General features: G+C 38.1%; 1 protein-coding gene across 4 annotated transcripts in view; it reads right to left on the reverse strand.

Moving 5' to 3' along the window:
- Positions 1-13,088, reverse strand: part of fastkd1 (FAST kinase domains 1) — a 42,908-nt gene extending 29,820 nt beyond the window's left edge. For all 4 annotated transcript variants that reach the window (XM_065252307.2, XM_065252306.2, XM_065252308.2 and 1 more), the window contains exons 1-11: positions 12,815-13,088; positions 12,067-12,515; positions 11,787-11,855; positions 11,571-11,696; positions 10,143-10,541; positions 9,777-9,887; positions 5,959-6,090; positions 5,377-5,863; positions 5,094-5,208; positions 4,857-4,985; positions 3,030-3,161 (exon numbers count right to left, since the gene is read on the reverse strand). In XM_065252307.2, the coding sequence (XP_065108379.1) occupies positions 3,030-3,161; positions 4,857-4,985; positions 5,094-5,208; positions 5,377-5,863; positions 5,959-6,090; positions 9,777-9,887; positions 10,143-10,541; positions 11,571-11,696; positions 11,787-11,855; positions 12,067-12,401 (2,035 nt within the window). In that variant the 5' untranslated portion in view covers positions 12,402-12,515; positions 12,815-13,088. The remainder of the gene's footprint in view (positions 1-3,029; positions 3,162-4,856; positions 4,986-5,093; positions 5,209-5,376; positions 5,864-5,958; positions 6,091-9,776; positions 9,888-10,142; positions 10,542-11,570; positions 11,697-11,786; positions 11,856-12,066; positions 12,516-12,814) is intronic.
- Positions 13,089-14,110: the final 1,022 nt, after the last annotated feature.

Here is a 14,110-nt window from a genome sequence, read left to right on the forward strand (position 1 = left end):
TAAAATATTTTCTAAAATATCCGAAAATGTGTTTGTCTGAAAATCGATGGACATATGCAACTCGGACAGCTTGGGGGTGAGTAAATCATGGGTTTAATATCATTTTTGGCCGAACTATCCCTTTAACATAACGTGACAGATCCTCGATCATTTTATTATATTCATATTTTTGGAATTAACTACCAATGTACTTTTACTGTGGTATTTTGTGTTTATAGTACACAAATCGTACCATGTTTTTTTACCGCAGTTAGTCTACTTCTACTGTGGTATTTTGTAGTACAGTAAACCTTATGCTTTTACCACAGTAGTTCAGCCTTTTTATACATAGTAAAAAACCAGTAACAACAACACCATGCTTTTAATACATTTTGTAACTGTGGTCATTTACTAATTTTACATACTGTATTACAAATATGCATTTTGTTTTTATAATTTGTTTTGTAATTAATGTGTTTAGGTTTTCAGCTATTTCCTCAAATGCACTTTAAGTAATGAGTTAAGATGTTAGTTAAGTAAAATGTAATGTATTGCGCAAATGCGTCACGTCCGGCGGCAGTGACGAACTTTCTAGCCCGCGATGGACTGACGATGAGGGGACGTTTGTGATTCTCCGCGTGTATTGCACTTTAAAGTTTATTATATTGTTAAAGATCTACAAGAAGATCATGCAGCTTTAAGGACTATAAGACCTCTTTCGCAACCAAGCAGCAAACGAGGTATTTGTGATGTATTCAATGTGTTTGTCAAGTTTATTATGAGATAACTGTGTGATCATATGCTGATGTATCGATAAAATGCTCATTTGCAGTTCTCACAAGTTTTCAAGAATAAACGCCCGTTTAAAGAACGACCTGTGTCTGTGGGGTTGTTGAAAGAGCTACACATTTGATGTACAATTCAGAAATCTTTAGACATTCAGATACTTCTTTTTTGGTCAGTTTTATTCTATTGCCGTTTTTATTTATTTATTTATCTTATTATATAGTCTTATGATAGTGAGCGGATCACTCTCTCTCCTACTCACTCACTCACTCACTTACTTTCCAACTCACTCACTCACTCACCTTACTAACACACATGGCACCTGGATCCAGAACACGCAAGTGTTGTGCTTGCTACAAAGAAATTGGCAGTGCCTCCAAAACCTGCAAATACTGTTGAGTCTGGCTGGGCATAATTGACAATCGTTTTCCTTCTAGTGGGAGGGGCTTGTCTGAAGTTTAAAATCATTGGTCTAGACGTAAGCAAATCACATAACGTTTGGTTATGATGTGCGTTATGCGCCGGCTCAGCTGCATCGAATTTCTGCAGTAAAATACACGTATGATCTGAAAACAAAGCCATCGAGTGAAATACCGAAGTTAACATGGCTGTGAAAGACTTTTGCAGATTATGTAAAGTAAATCGGACCAGAGCTAGGTAAACACTATCCTGACGGTGTCTCACGTCTAAGTGGAGGAACGCCCCTCTCTCCCCTCAAACTCTTCCACCAGACAGCCATAACCACATGTAAATTAAATCTTTCTACCTTATTTTCTGATTAATCAGGAACGTCACCAAAAAATGTTTAACCACGCGTCCTCCACCATTAACTGTGAACAATGAAATTCCCTTCCATGATTTCTCGATTGTTGTGCACGTCAAGCTGTGCACAACAATCTGGCGCAAAACATGATTTGGTCGCACAAATTAGTTATATTAAGCCGCTCTGGATAATAATGAACAATAATGAAACTATATTGCATACAGATGTGCTTTTTATTGTACTTGCCATCTTTTACCCCAAACTTTCTTTGCCATGAACAAAGCTGACACTGTTGTCAAAGAACCACAAAAACACTTACTGTTTTTGCACTGATATATGAAGCAATTAGATGACCCCTTTTATCAAACTCAATATAATACAATAATATGTATAGTATAATAATAGACAGTGCAGGTCTTTAGTTCATTTTTTTATCTTTCTATTTCTCTCTTGCCGATTAAAGGAGCCGAATCCACTCATTATTTCAGATTTAAAAGTCTACTTGCTGTCCAGATGACAGACTTCACATTACAGCTTTGCGTTTTTTATATATCGAGTCAGCTTGAGCTTTGCTCGTTCAGTGCAATGGGCTTGACATTAGCATTGCTTTTTGCTACAATCTCTGTGCAAACTTTTTAGATTTAAAAAATATTTATGGTTTATTAATACTAAGATTATTAAATAAATGGGATAAAGAATATGCAGCACGTGGTTGTAACTAGAGGCAGTTGTTATCGCCATAGAAACCGGAGGCGTGCTGAAACTGCACTCTCGAGCTTTAGCGCGGTAGCGCTATTGGCCGTTCTCCGATCGACTCGGGTTATGGACCCCAAGTAATTAAACTTGGACCAACCCACTCGACTGACCATTTAAAATATAAACCCGGAACCGTACGGGTACCGCGTCCTCAGTGAAGAAAGACCTCTAATGGTAAAACTGTGCTCAAGTTCAGAAACATGGAAGGATACAATGTGCACTGAGCTTGCTTCGCGTCGCACCCAATTCATTGAGAAACAGAGCACGTGAACGCACACTCATCGGGAGAGACACGACGTGCTCGCGCGCAAAATGAAGCCAAATTGTCCAAATAAAGTCCTTAGCAACACATATTACTAATGATATATATATATATATATTTACGGTAGGACATTTACAAAATATCTTTATGCACATGATCTTTACTTAACATCCTAATGATTTTTGCCATAAAAAACTATAATTTTGACCCATACAATGCATTGTTGGCTATTGATACAAATATACCTATGCGACTTATCACTGGTTTTGTGGTCCAGGGTCACAAACCATTCGTGTCTAATTGAAGAAAGACAGTCATATACATCTGGGATACCATGAGGGTGATTAAATTATGAGAATTTTGGTAAACTTAGATTCCTGCTAATGACCTCATGTTGCAGTGCTTTGGATCCCAAATACCAAAGTTAAAAAGCATTTATGTAGATATACAGTAACACTAGTATTTTTAATGTGATGTGTTTACCTCTCTTCTGCAGCTGTGTACAGTAGCGCTCATGAAACCAGGGCACCTGAAACTCTGGGCACTCCAGACACACGGCACGATTCAGCTCCATCAGTCGGAGACGCACGCGCATGTTCAGAGCATCCGGCAAGGCTGTCAGTGTCAAGAATAACAAAACATGTAAACGTCTATTTTCAGAATTTCACGTGTCTTAAGAATTAGTTATCAGGTGGACTAGACTTCAAAACAAAATTGGACTGTAGTGGACCTCAAAAGTTTACAGGTTCAATGCAGCTTCAAAGGGCTCTTAACGATCCCAGCCGAGGCATAAGGGTCTTATCTAGGGAAACGATCGTCATTTTTGCCAATAAAAAAAAAATACATTTAACTTTTAACCACAACTTCTCGTCTTGCACTAGCAGTGTGATGTGCCAGCGTGACCTTATGTAATCATGTTGAAAGGTCATGCATGACGAACGCAAAACTATTGCTCCAGTGTTTACAAGTGTGGAGAAAGAGGAGCGTTCAGACATTGTTGTATGTTTAACTCTTTCCCACCAGCGTTTTAAAAAAAGTTGCCAGTCAGCGCCAGCATTTTTCATGATTTTTTTCACAAAGGTTTAGTGCCTTCCAGAAAATGTTCTTCTTTAAATATATAAACATACAATATATCAAATGAAATAACAAACCCTCTGCTTTTAAAAAAAAAAAACTATTTCATCCTACCTTCATCGGTTCTCTTATCATCACCTCCCAAATATAGTTAGATTTCTTCAAAAACACCAAATTTTGAGCAAAAAGCTGAGATAATTGCGTTTTTGAGAAGGACTTTTCAATAAGATCAGATGCAGAGTGATCCTCAAAAACATAAATGGACATACAGCTGTTTGCCCTAGGGCAATACTTCCAGGTTGTACAAGTTGCAGAAGAGCACCTGGTGGATAATAGCGTTATTGCGGAAAGCCGGAAATACTTGTCATTGGCAGGGAAGCGTTATCTCTTAATTAACGAGTTACCTAGTCAATGGCGGGGAAAGAGTTAATATTAATGTCTTTGTGTCAGTTTATTGTTTAAAATGGTCCACAAGTATGTGTTTCACTTATGTAACACGTGACCTTTCGACATGATCACGTAATCCGTAAGGTCGCGGTGGCACATCACACAACAAAGACTAGAAGTTGTAGTTTAAACGTAAATATTTTTAATTTTGGGGGGGGGGGGGCCAAAATGACGATTATTTTGCTAGATATGACCCTTGGTTGGGATCGTTTAGAGCCCTTTGAAGCTGCAATGAAATGCAAAACATTGAGGTCCACTAAATGGAGAAAAATTCTGGAATGTTTTCCTCAAAAAACGCAATTTGTTTTCGACTGAAGAAAGCCAAACATCTTCACTGCAAAAGTGATTTTCAAGAAAAAAAATTCTTCGTATTCTTGTCTTGTTTTCAGTAAAAATATAAAAAAATTCTTAAATTAAGATGCTTTTTCTTGATGAGCAAAACGACCCAAGAAAATAAGTCTAGTTTTTCAACCAAAAATATCAAATTTAAGTGATTTTGTGCATAAAACAAGCAACAAATCTGCCAATGGGGTAAGCAAAAACATCTTGAACATTTTTCTTAAACACTAAATTCAAGAAAAATTTGCTTTTTTATAATTTGATAAGCATCTAAATGTAAGAATTTTTTGATATTTTTACTGAAAACAAGACAAGAATACTAAGAATTTTTTTTCTTGAAAATCATTTTTTGCAGTGTTGAATGACATGGGGGTGAGTTAATAATCAGATTTTTTTATGAAAGTAGTCCAGCTACACAAAACTATGTGTTTTATTAAAATTTCAACATACTCTCCAGTTGGGCATCCAACCTGGCAAGGAAGTCCACGTTGAAGATCTCTCTGATCACTTCCTCTGGGAAATAATCAGCCATGGCCAATGCATAAGCCAGAAGAACCAGGAGGTGTGGATCAAATGAACCTGTTCGAATCAGTAACAAACTTCAATACATTTCTGTACCTCCACACAAATCTAACAATTTACAAATGTTAATGCATTTATGAAAAAAAATGGGAGAAAGTTCTTTACTAATATGTGGAGTGAAATGTTGAACGCAAACATCAAGAAACTCTTCTGATCCTGACGGGTCATAGTTCAGCACAGCAAAAGGCAGCAAAGCGGCATACGTTGCAGAATAATGAATCTGTTTGGATTAAAACAACACAGATTATTTTCATCTAACCCATGTTTGTGTAAAGGTTAATAAATATCAGTAAAATCTATTTCTCCATGAAGACACAATCAATAAGTTATTGATCGGTAATACCACTGTTACCAGCTTTAAACAAACATTTTGAATGATTGCCCCAACCTTCTCTATATTTTCAATCATCACACCAGCGATGCGGTCCAGCAGCGGGGTACAGAGGTAGTTCGTTCGGGTCAGATAAACGGCCAGCTCGGGTATGTTTGTCCAGGATATCTGATCAATTAGTCTCTGCATGGTGACCATGGATTGCTCTACCAACATTTCTTCAAACCATTCCCCCGACAAGTACTTCACTTCCTCCAGCACAACCTCCAGTCGATCGAACTGATGGAGCCGCTCGTGTCCGCAGCGGTTCAGGGTCTGAAGGAGCCGGACGTACTTGCTGGGTGTGTTGTGGCGGTACGAGGGGTCGTTGCGAATCCACTTGGCAACGACCATGGCGAACGTGTTGAGGTCGTTCAGGTTGCACTGCGGAATCACGGCATTTACACGGGACAGGACGCCCTCATCGAGACGGGAAGAAGAGAGCATAGACAGAACCCGGGTAAGCATGGTCACCTCATAGGGGTAGACACTGTGCTGAAGATACCTGGTTGGCACATGAAAATATTGAGGTTTTTTTTAAAGAAATTTGATCAAATGACAACTAACTATTCCTTAATAGAAAGATTTTGTGTCACTTACTGCAGCAGTTTGGTTCTCAGTCTAGAAAAGATCTCTGGATTCTGGCAGTGTAGCAGAATAAGAGTCTGTGTTATCCGAGCGATCTCTACTGCCCGATATGTCTCCAGATTCTTAAAGATAATTCCTGCCATCCTATTAAAAACAGATAAAACTTGTATTAATGCAAACCTGTTTATGCACAGATACTGAAGTTTTCATTCATTTGTTATTAACAGCCTAATCATTTGCTTTCATCAATGTATAATGAATGATAAGATGAAGATTTGTTAATTACAGAGAGGCTGACTTGTATGTAATACTATAAAAACAGTTTTAACATACAAAATTCACAAAACTAAAGTGTGATTCATGTGTGTTTTGTTCGAAAATGTTCGGGAATCAGACACAGTCGATCAATTTAAGTCTAAACTAAAGACATTTCTCTTTCACAAAGCATTCACATATTTTGTCTAGTAAATATACTTATCCCGAATAGTTAGCGTGTCCGGAACAAAGCATTTACATAACTCGTCTGGGTAATATACTTATGCTGCAATAGTCGTACAGAGCGTTTTATAAACCACAATACTGTGTGATACTTGCATTACATGTGAACTGCCCCTACGCTAGGGCTGTCACTTTCGTTCGAAAATCGATTGCACAATCGATCGGACCAACCAAAAAAAGTTTCGAAAACGAAAATAGGCAATTGATTTTAACCAAATATGTACACTATTAAATTTAAAAGAATTAAACAGTTAAAAATATAGATGTAACAAAACTCACAAACAAGCAGAAAAAGGAAATAAAGAATTCCGAAAGTGCAGTAGGTGTGCGAAAGCTAGACAGAAAATACCCAGCAATTGTACGCACCTATAGTTTCACGCTTTCAATCGCTGCATCTAGTGTTTTGCAAAGAAAATGGAGGACAACGTCAATAAACCTGTGCAACACGAGAGAGCGTCGAAATTGTGACCTTACAGGAGATGATGAGTTATGACAAGGAGCCACCCTTGCGAGCTGACAGCGACCCGCTTTTGTGATGGAAGATTGGCAGTACGAAATACGCAACTGGCAACGAAGTACCCGAGTTTCCCTGGGACATCAGTGCGGTCGGAGTGCGTCTTCTCAACAGATGGACATATAGTGAATGAAAAGCGCTCTGCTCTTGACCCCTAAAATGTTGATCGACTTGTTTTCCTGACCAATAATTTGTAATGGCCCTAGCCTTTTTGCGCATTTCATTATGCCTGCCTAGTGCCGCCTAAGTGTCGGTTACGTTTAATAAAAAAATACACAGCATGTTCTCAACTTCAAGTAAGTCTATTTAAAGTTTCATTTTTGAACAGTTGTTTGAAATGGATCGAATCATTTTTTTAAATAATTTTTGAATTGCCTAAATCATAAAAGCAGCCGGTTGAAGCCTGCAGTAATGTTTTTCATTTATGGCAGCAGTCCACTCTGCATATTTTTTTTTTTTTTTTTTTTTTTTTGAACTTTATTGTGAGTACACACAGAGGGAAGGGGAGAAAAAAAAAAAAAAAAAAAAAAAAACACAAAAACAAAACATGAACATTGTCCTGAGAATGGGCTTCATACATTATATACAGTCAGAAAACATATTCAATTTAATGCAAAGGCTTATGCCCTATTTCAGAAAGTCCATAATTGGACCCCATCTTCTTTCAAAGGCAGGGGTTTTCAATTGCACATGTGCTGTTAACCGTTCCATTAAATAAACTTTTCTTATCTTTTGTGTCCATTGCGCAATGGTAGGTGGTTCAGGCTTTAACCAACATATTGTTATCATTTTCCTTGCCATCATTAAGAGGAGATGGAGAAGAAACGATTGATCTTGAGAAAGATTGTCTGGGAAGATATCCAGTAAAAACGTTTGGGAGTCAAAAGAAATATTCACTTTTAATAGATCTTCCAAAATACCCTTAACATCCTTCCAAAAGCCATATATGTTGGGACAGTCCCAAAAAATGTGAGTTTGATCACCAATCAGTCCACAGTTCCTCCAACATTTGTCACTCATACTACACTTAGTGAGGAAAGACTTCAACGGAGTCCTGAAAAATCTAATTTTCGTCTTCCAATCGAACTCCCTCCAGACCTGACTGCCCACTCCCTTATGACAGCCAGAGCAAATGTTACTCCAAACATCGTCATCTAAGATAACATTCAACTCCATTTCCCATTGTTGTTTTACATATTGTGTATTATCTGACATGTCAGTCAACATTTTTTTGTACATCAATGACATTTGTTTTTTCATTACACCACCATTTTCAATCAAGTTGATAAAATGCTTCTCTATATTTGTGGGCTCTCTTCTGATTAATTCCCAATCATTATGTTTTGTTACATAACTTCTTATTTGTAAATACTTATATAAATCATTTGAGGGTAACTTGAATTTCACTTTTAGTTGGTCAAAGGTTTTAAATACATTTCCCTCAAACAATTGATTCACTGAGATGAGACCCCTCTCAGCCCAACCCCGAAAACCACTGCTATCTGATAAAGATGGAATGAACTCAATATTCTTATAAATAGTCATAGCTCGAGATAAAGCAGTCTTTCCTTTCAGTTGTTTTTGGACCTTATTCCAAATCTTTAAAGTATGCTTGACCCATAAATTCACAATTTTTATTTTTTTCTGAGACTGCTGATTGAGAAATGGCAGTTGAGAGAGAGGGACTCCCGAGACTGAATATTCTTCCATAGGGACCCAGTGTGACTCCGGATCATGAATGATCCATGCCACCACAGCTTTAATTTGGGCAGCCCAATAGTACAGTTTGAGATCTGGCATATTTAAGCCCCCATTTTCCTTTGGTGACATTAATATTTTGAGGCGCACTCTTGGTCTTTTGTTCTGCCATATAAATTTTGACATTATTTTATCTAGAAATTTGAAAGTAGATTGTGGAATATCAACAGGGAGGTTTTGAAAAAGAAATAATAATCTTGGAAGGAGATTCATTCTTATACATTCTATTCTACCCAAAAGAGAAAGCGGTAGTACATCCCATCTGCATATTTTTTTAGAGAATGTTGCACTACTGTTGCTGTTTTTTATTCTGCACGAAACTTAATGACAATGAATAAGAAATATTGCTGACTTGTGCGTTTCAGGCGCTCTCTTTACATTTGTCTGTTATTTGGCGTTGAAAATGGAAACGTCTTTTTTAGACATGAAAAATCGATTTTACAATCGATTCAATGAACACTTATATATTAAAATTCGAAAATGATTTTTTCACAAAAGTGACAGCCCTACCCCACGCTAATAGGATTTTGTTTCTCTCTCCCTGTCTCGTCCTCAAAAACGTTTTTTAATTCCCATCAATTTTATAACATCGTACCTATTATATAATATATCCTCTATAGAATCAGCTATATCTGTCTCTCTCTCAAGGGTTTTTTCCCTCCTAGGACATTTTTTCCTAGGAGGGTTTTTCTCATAGGGTTTTTTTTCAACCCCTGGGGAGTCTGCGACATTGGCTTAACTTAACACCATCTTATAAACGTTACATTTTTACTACGCTTGCTAGTACGGTTAATCTTAACTGCTATATTCTGCTGCTTATGTTTACGATTTTTCTGCGTTTTCTCCTGCTTTTAATAATGTAAAGCTGCTTTGAAACAATTAAACAATTGTGAAAAGCGCTATATAAATAAAATTGTATTGAATAGTTTACATTGCTTAATTTTTTTAAGGCAACCCGTTGCCTCAAATGTTTTAGGTGAATTGAACTTCTCCAGGTTTATGGTCTCTAAATGTATTTGAAAGATAAAAGATATTTGAGAGATGATTGCATAGGTCTTACTTGTTTATTAGCTGAAGGTTCCTGGATTGCATCTCTTCCATCGTCTCCATCACACCAAGAGCCTGCTGGGCATTCAACTCATTGGCCAATAGCAGCGCAGTACTCTCTAACCTGCAACACCAATATAACATAACAAATACTGTGATGACATAATACACCAAACACCAGGAAGAAGGTGAGACATTTACTTCTTATCACATCAGCAAAGTGCAAAAAATTAGTTCAGGGAAAAATAATCACAATCAAGTTTTTTGATATAGAGATTGTTTTACAACAACATGTAAACTTTTAATGCAAATCTACTAGTATGTGCCGTCCGCTTTTATATTCTGTGAGCATTAATAATGGATGTTTCTGCTTCCTCACCCCTCTCTGATTCCTTGCCCCGCCATGGGTCCTAGAGAAGCGAAGAGTTTGGTGAATGTTGCAGGATCAGTGCTCGTGTCCACCAGCTCCATCAACTTCTGCTTAGCAGCCAGCCGAAAGTCACAGTTATTGAACTGCATAGACTGATAAAGTCCAAGAATGATGCTGATATGTTCTGCATCCAGATGAGGGATGTTCTGCAGCAGAATACGGTTACATTTCTCCAGCAGGGGTCGATGGACGTGTCTTATGTTGCGGAGAAACTGCACCACCCTTCTGGGGTTGTTAAAATGAAGCGGGTCCATTTGGTCAAGAAGGGCGTCCGCTTTCTCGATCAGCGCGTCGCGTAATTTGGGTGACACCAGAGAAGAAATGCTGATCATTAAAGTGGTGAGCACTCTATAAAGACAAAATCAAACATTCCGTAAAAAATTTTAACATAAAAAGTCCTGCACTTGGTTGGTTTTACCACAACGTCTGAAGTTTGCTTATTTTCCGTGATTTCTCTCTCGAGAAACCACGCACAGGCATTTTAATTTATGACAAGATCATAAGGAGTGCGCAGATTGTGTCATGCTGTTGAATGATCTTAGCTTTAGCGTGAATAGTGACGAGCTTTATGATCTCTGCTTCAGTCCAGTTCGCCAACATTTCTTTAGTTGTGAATGTTGATCTGCGTTTAAATCCCTGTGTCAAAGAGCTGAACCATAACTTCTGGCAGTGATGACACACGTCCTCACTACGGCCTCTTACGGCATTGTTTCTGTGTCGTTCACACAGAATGTTTACCGTGAATGTTGCGGCAATATTTCAAGGTCCTCTTTACGGGAGCGATCCCAGAAAATTTATGGGACGCGTTTGGGTTCACACAGAAGCCTCGCTCACAATTTTACAGAAATTTTCTGCAACCACAGTGCTGTCAGATTCTGCTGCCTTATTTCATCTCAAAAGCCGTTTCATTCGGATATACGTCACCATGGGGAAAATAAGGCAATCGCTACTTCCGTTTCATGGCGACTTTAATATTGGAGACCACAAGATCTGATTTGGCTATAGCAAGGAGAAAGACATCAAATATGAAAAACAAAGGATAATTTTCAGTCCGGTTGACATTAGCTTGTGTAATGGTTACCGAAAACTTAAACCATGGGGCTATTGAATACTTAATTCTGATTGGTTGACAAATATTCTAAGGGTGTGCATTATTTTTCAATAAACGCACACCCATGAAGTAGTTCCAGGCCTGTCGACCGCATTACAGTTCCATATCACTACGCCAAGCTAACTGAGAAAACAAGTGCATGGTCTCTCTCTCAAGCTGTAAAATGATTTTTTGGAATTAGCAATGGAGGTTTTTAGTGAGAATGAACACCAAATTATCCGAAGATAAAAAATTCAATGGCCCATTGCCAATTATTTCTTACTTACCTGGCATCTTGAATGGAGTCGAGCCTCCGACTCACAATATCAGTAATCTGTCCCATCAGCGGACTGTGCTGAAGAAACTGATCGCTTAGACATACAGCAAATTTTGAAAGCGTGGGCATCTGAAACCTGCGCAACATGAAGGCTTAGCTTTACAAACGCAGGGACAGAGATAAAAACTCTTAAACAAGTTAATTAATGTCGGTATCTCTCATGTACCTCTCGAGTCGGTTCCAAGCCTCCGTCACCAACTGCTGAACAAGAGAGTCGTGCTGCTCCACATTCAGCCTTTAAACCAGAAAACATAAATTAATCAAATTGATCAAATCAAAAACATGCGAACAGTCTTCTTGACTTGAGACCAGTCTTACATTTGGAGGACTCTAGATTTTATTTCAAGACAGGCAATCAGGACCACAACTGTGTGGATATCACTAAAATGCAATATCACAAAAGAATGAAAGGTTTTCTCAAATGTCAAAAATGAACTCAAATGTACCTGAGAACATCGTAAAGCATGTTTACCACTGAGCCATCATCCATCAGACTGATCTTATTTTCAGCCAGAACTCGTAGTGTTAGGAACTGCGGGTGGTTTCGGACGATCTCAACCGTCCTGAGGATCTGTGGTCTTTCCCTCTGAATCTGCCACAGCAGTCCGATAGCACATCCCACGTGTCTCGCAGACAGCTTGGCTTTGTTTCGGTCAACCACATCAAACACCTGGTCTTCTGCGGAGCAGACCTGCAGCTGGTCCAGGACCTGGTCCCGGCTGGCGGCCCCACTGTGAAACAGCCTGCGGGAACCGGCCCGAATCAACCGGAGCCTGAACATGTCAGAAGACGACCACGGTCAGGATGTTCTCCACATACTAGACACCAGACGCGTGTCCCAGTAACTCAGGTCAAGATGAGGGACAAGTTTCTAAAGCAGAACAGGACAATGCATCTGTGAAGAAAATGCAACAAGATGTCAAGACATTTATTTCACAATCACATGAACTCAGTGGTTTTACATTTTTTTGACATCACTGAATGTTTTGCATTGTTTAAAGAAAGGCAATTTCAGATGGGTCCAGGTATTTACAGTCTGTCGACACACCTCTATTGTCATTTTTTATAATTAAAACGAACATTACATCCAAAGATCGATTCAGACACCTGCAGAGGTCACGCGCTGGGTCATCTAACTACATGCGCTATGTGAATACTTATACATCTGAACTCACACATTAAGGTTGACATTACCTTCAACAAGCTGCCATCCCGTAACACACATGTAAACAGAATCCTGAGACTGTTATTAAAGCGCGAGTGATCTGTACTGTAAAGATGCACGTGTTAAATATGCGCATGCGCAGAGGTGAGAGAAGATCTGTACGCGGGTCCGAGCGGACGATTATGTTTGTTTTCCAGCAGCTAGACATACATGTGTACACACGGTTTTAGAAACACACGTGAAGGAAAACGAGCAAAACTTGAATGTCATGTGGATGATGCTGACTTCTAGCTTCACATCCTGTTTAATGACGCGCACAGATAAAAGTCCTGGAGAAAGAGTGGATGTCAAAATAAAAGCCACAGAGAGTGGATGTTTTGAAGGGGAAAGATAATTATAGAATTGAAATGTTGATTTATTTATATGTTTACATTTATTTACGAATGTTTATGAACAAGGAAAAATCTAAAATTAACTGAAATGTTAGCAAAAGTAAATTTTAATGTATTGCTAGAACATTGAATGAAATATTTATTTCATGACACATTTAATTAAATGCTGTCCTATAAGTAATCAAAAAAGACTTAACAGAACAATAAACATATGCGATAACCCATTTAAATGATTTAATTTTTACAAAATTATTTATATTAAAGTTTTCTGCTCAGTTCATTAAAATTAGAAATATGTATTATGCTATGATGTTCATGATCTTGTAGGAAAATGTTGGTGTTTTTTTACAGATTATATATAGAGATATAGACAAAATAGAAATTTTCTATTTAAATTTCTGTCAGTTTGCTTTATCTCTGACTTAAAGGGCACGTATTATGCAAAATCCACTTTTACGAGGTGTTTGGACATAGTAGTGGTAACACAACCACCCTACGATGAAAAAAATCCAGCTGCTTCTTGTTTTTTTTAATCCACATTAAACCAAAGCAGTCTCATTGGACATGCTGTTTTCATTCTCTAATCAATGTGAGGTCACATTGCTAAAGCCCCGCCCACTTACATTCCTGCATTACCATAGTTTCCACCCTTAGCGAGTTGTACTCTGTCCAATAGATACTATTGTCTCAGATTGTATTAATCAGATCTATTTGAACTAAAAGCGCTCACTGTCTGTTTGTAAGGAAGTGAGAAGCTGTAGCTCATTTGCATTTAAAGGTACAGACATTATAGGGGCATTTTGGACATGCTATAATAAATCTGTGGGGTATTTTGAGCTGAAACTTCACAGGCACATTCTGGGCACACCTGAGACTTATATTACAGTTTGTAAAAAAGGCTGTAATAGGTGCCCTTTAACGCACACAACATAC

The sequence above is a fragment of the Paramisgurnus dabryanus genome, chromosome 15, assembly GCF_030506205.2.
Source record: "Paramisgurnus dabryanus chromosome 15, PD_genome_1.1, whole genome shotgun sequence".
NCBI lineage: Eukaryota > Metazoa > Chordata > Actinopteri > Cypriniformes > Cobitidae > Paramisgurnus > Paramisgurnus dabryanus.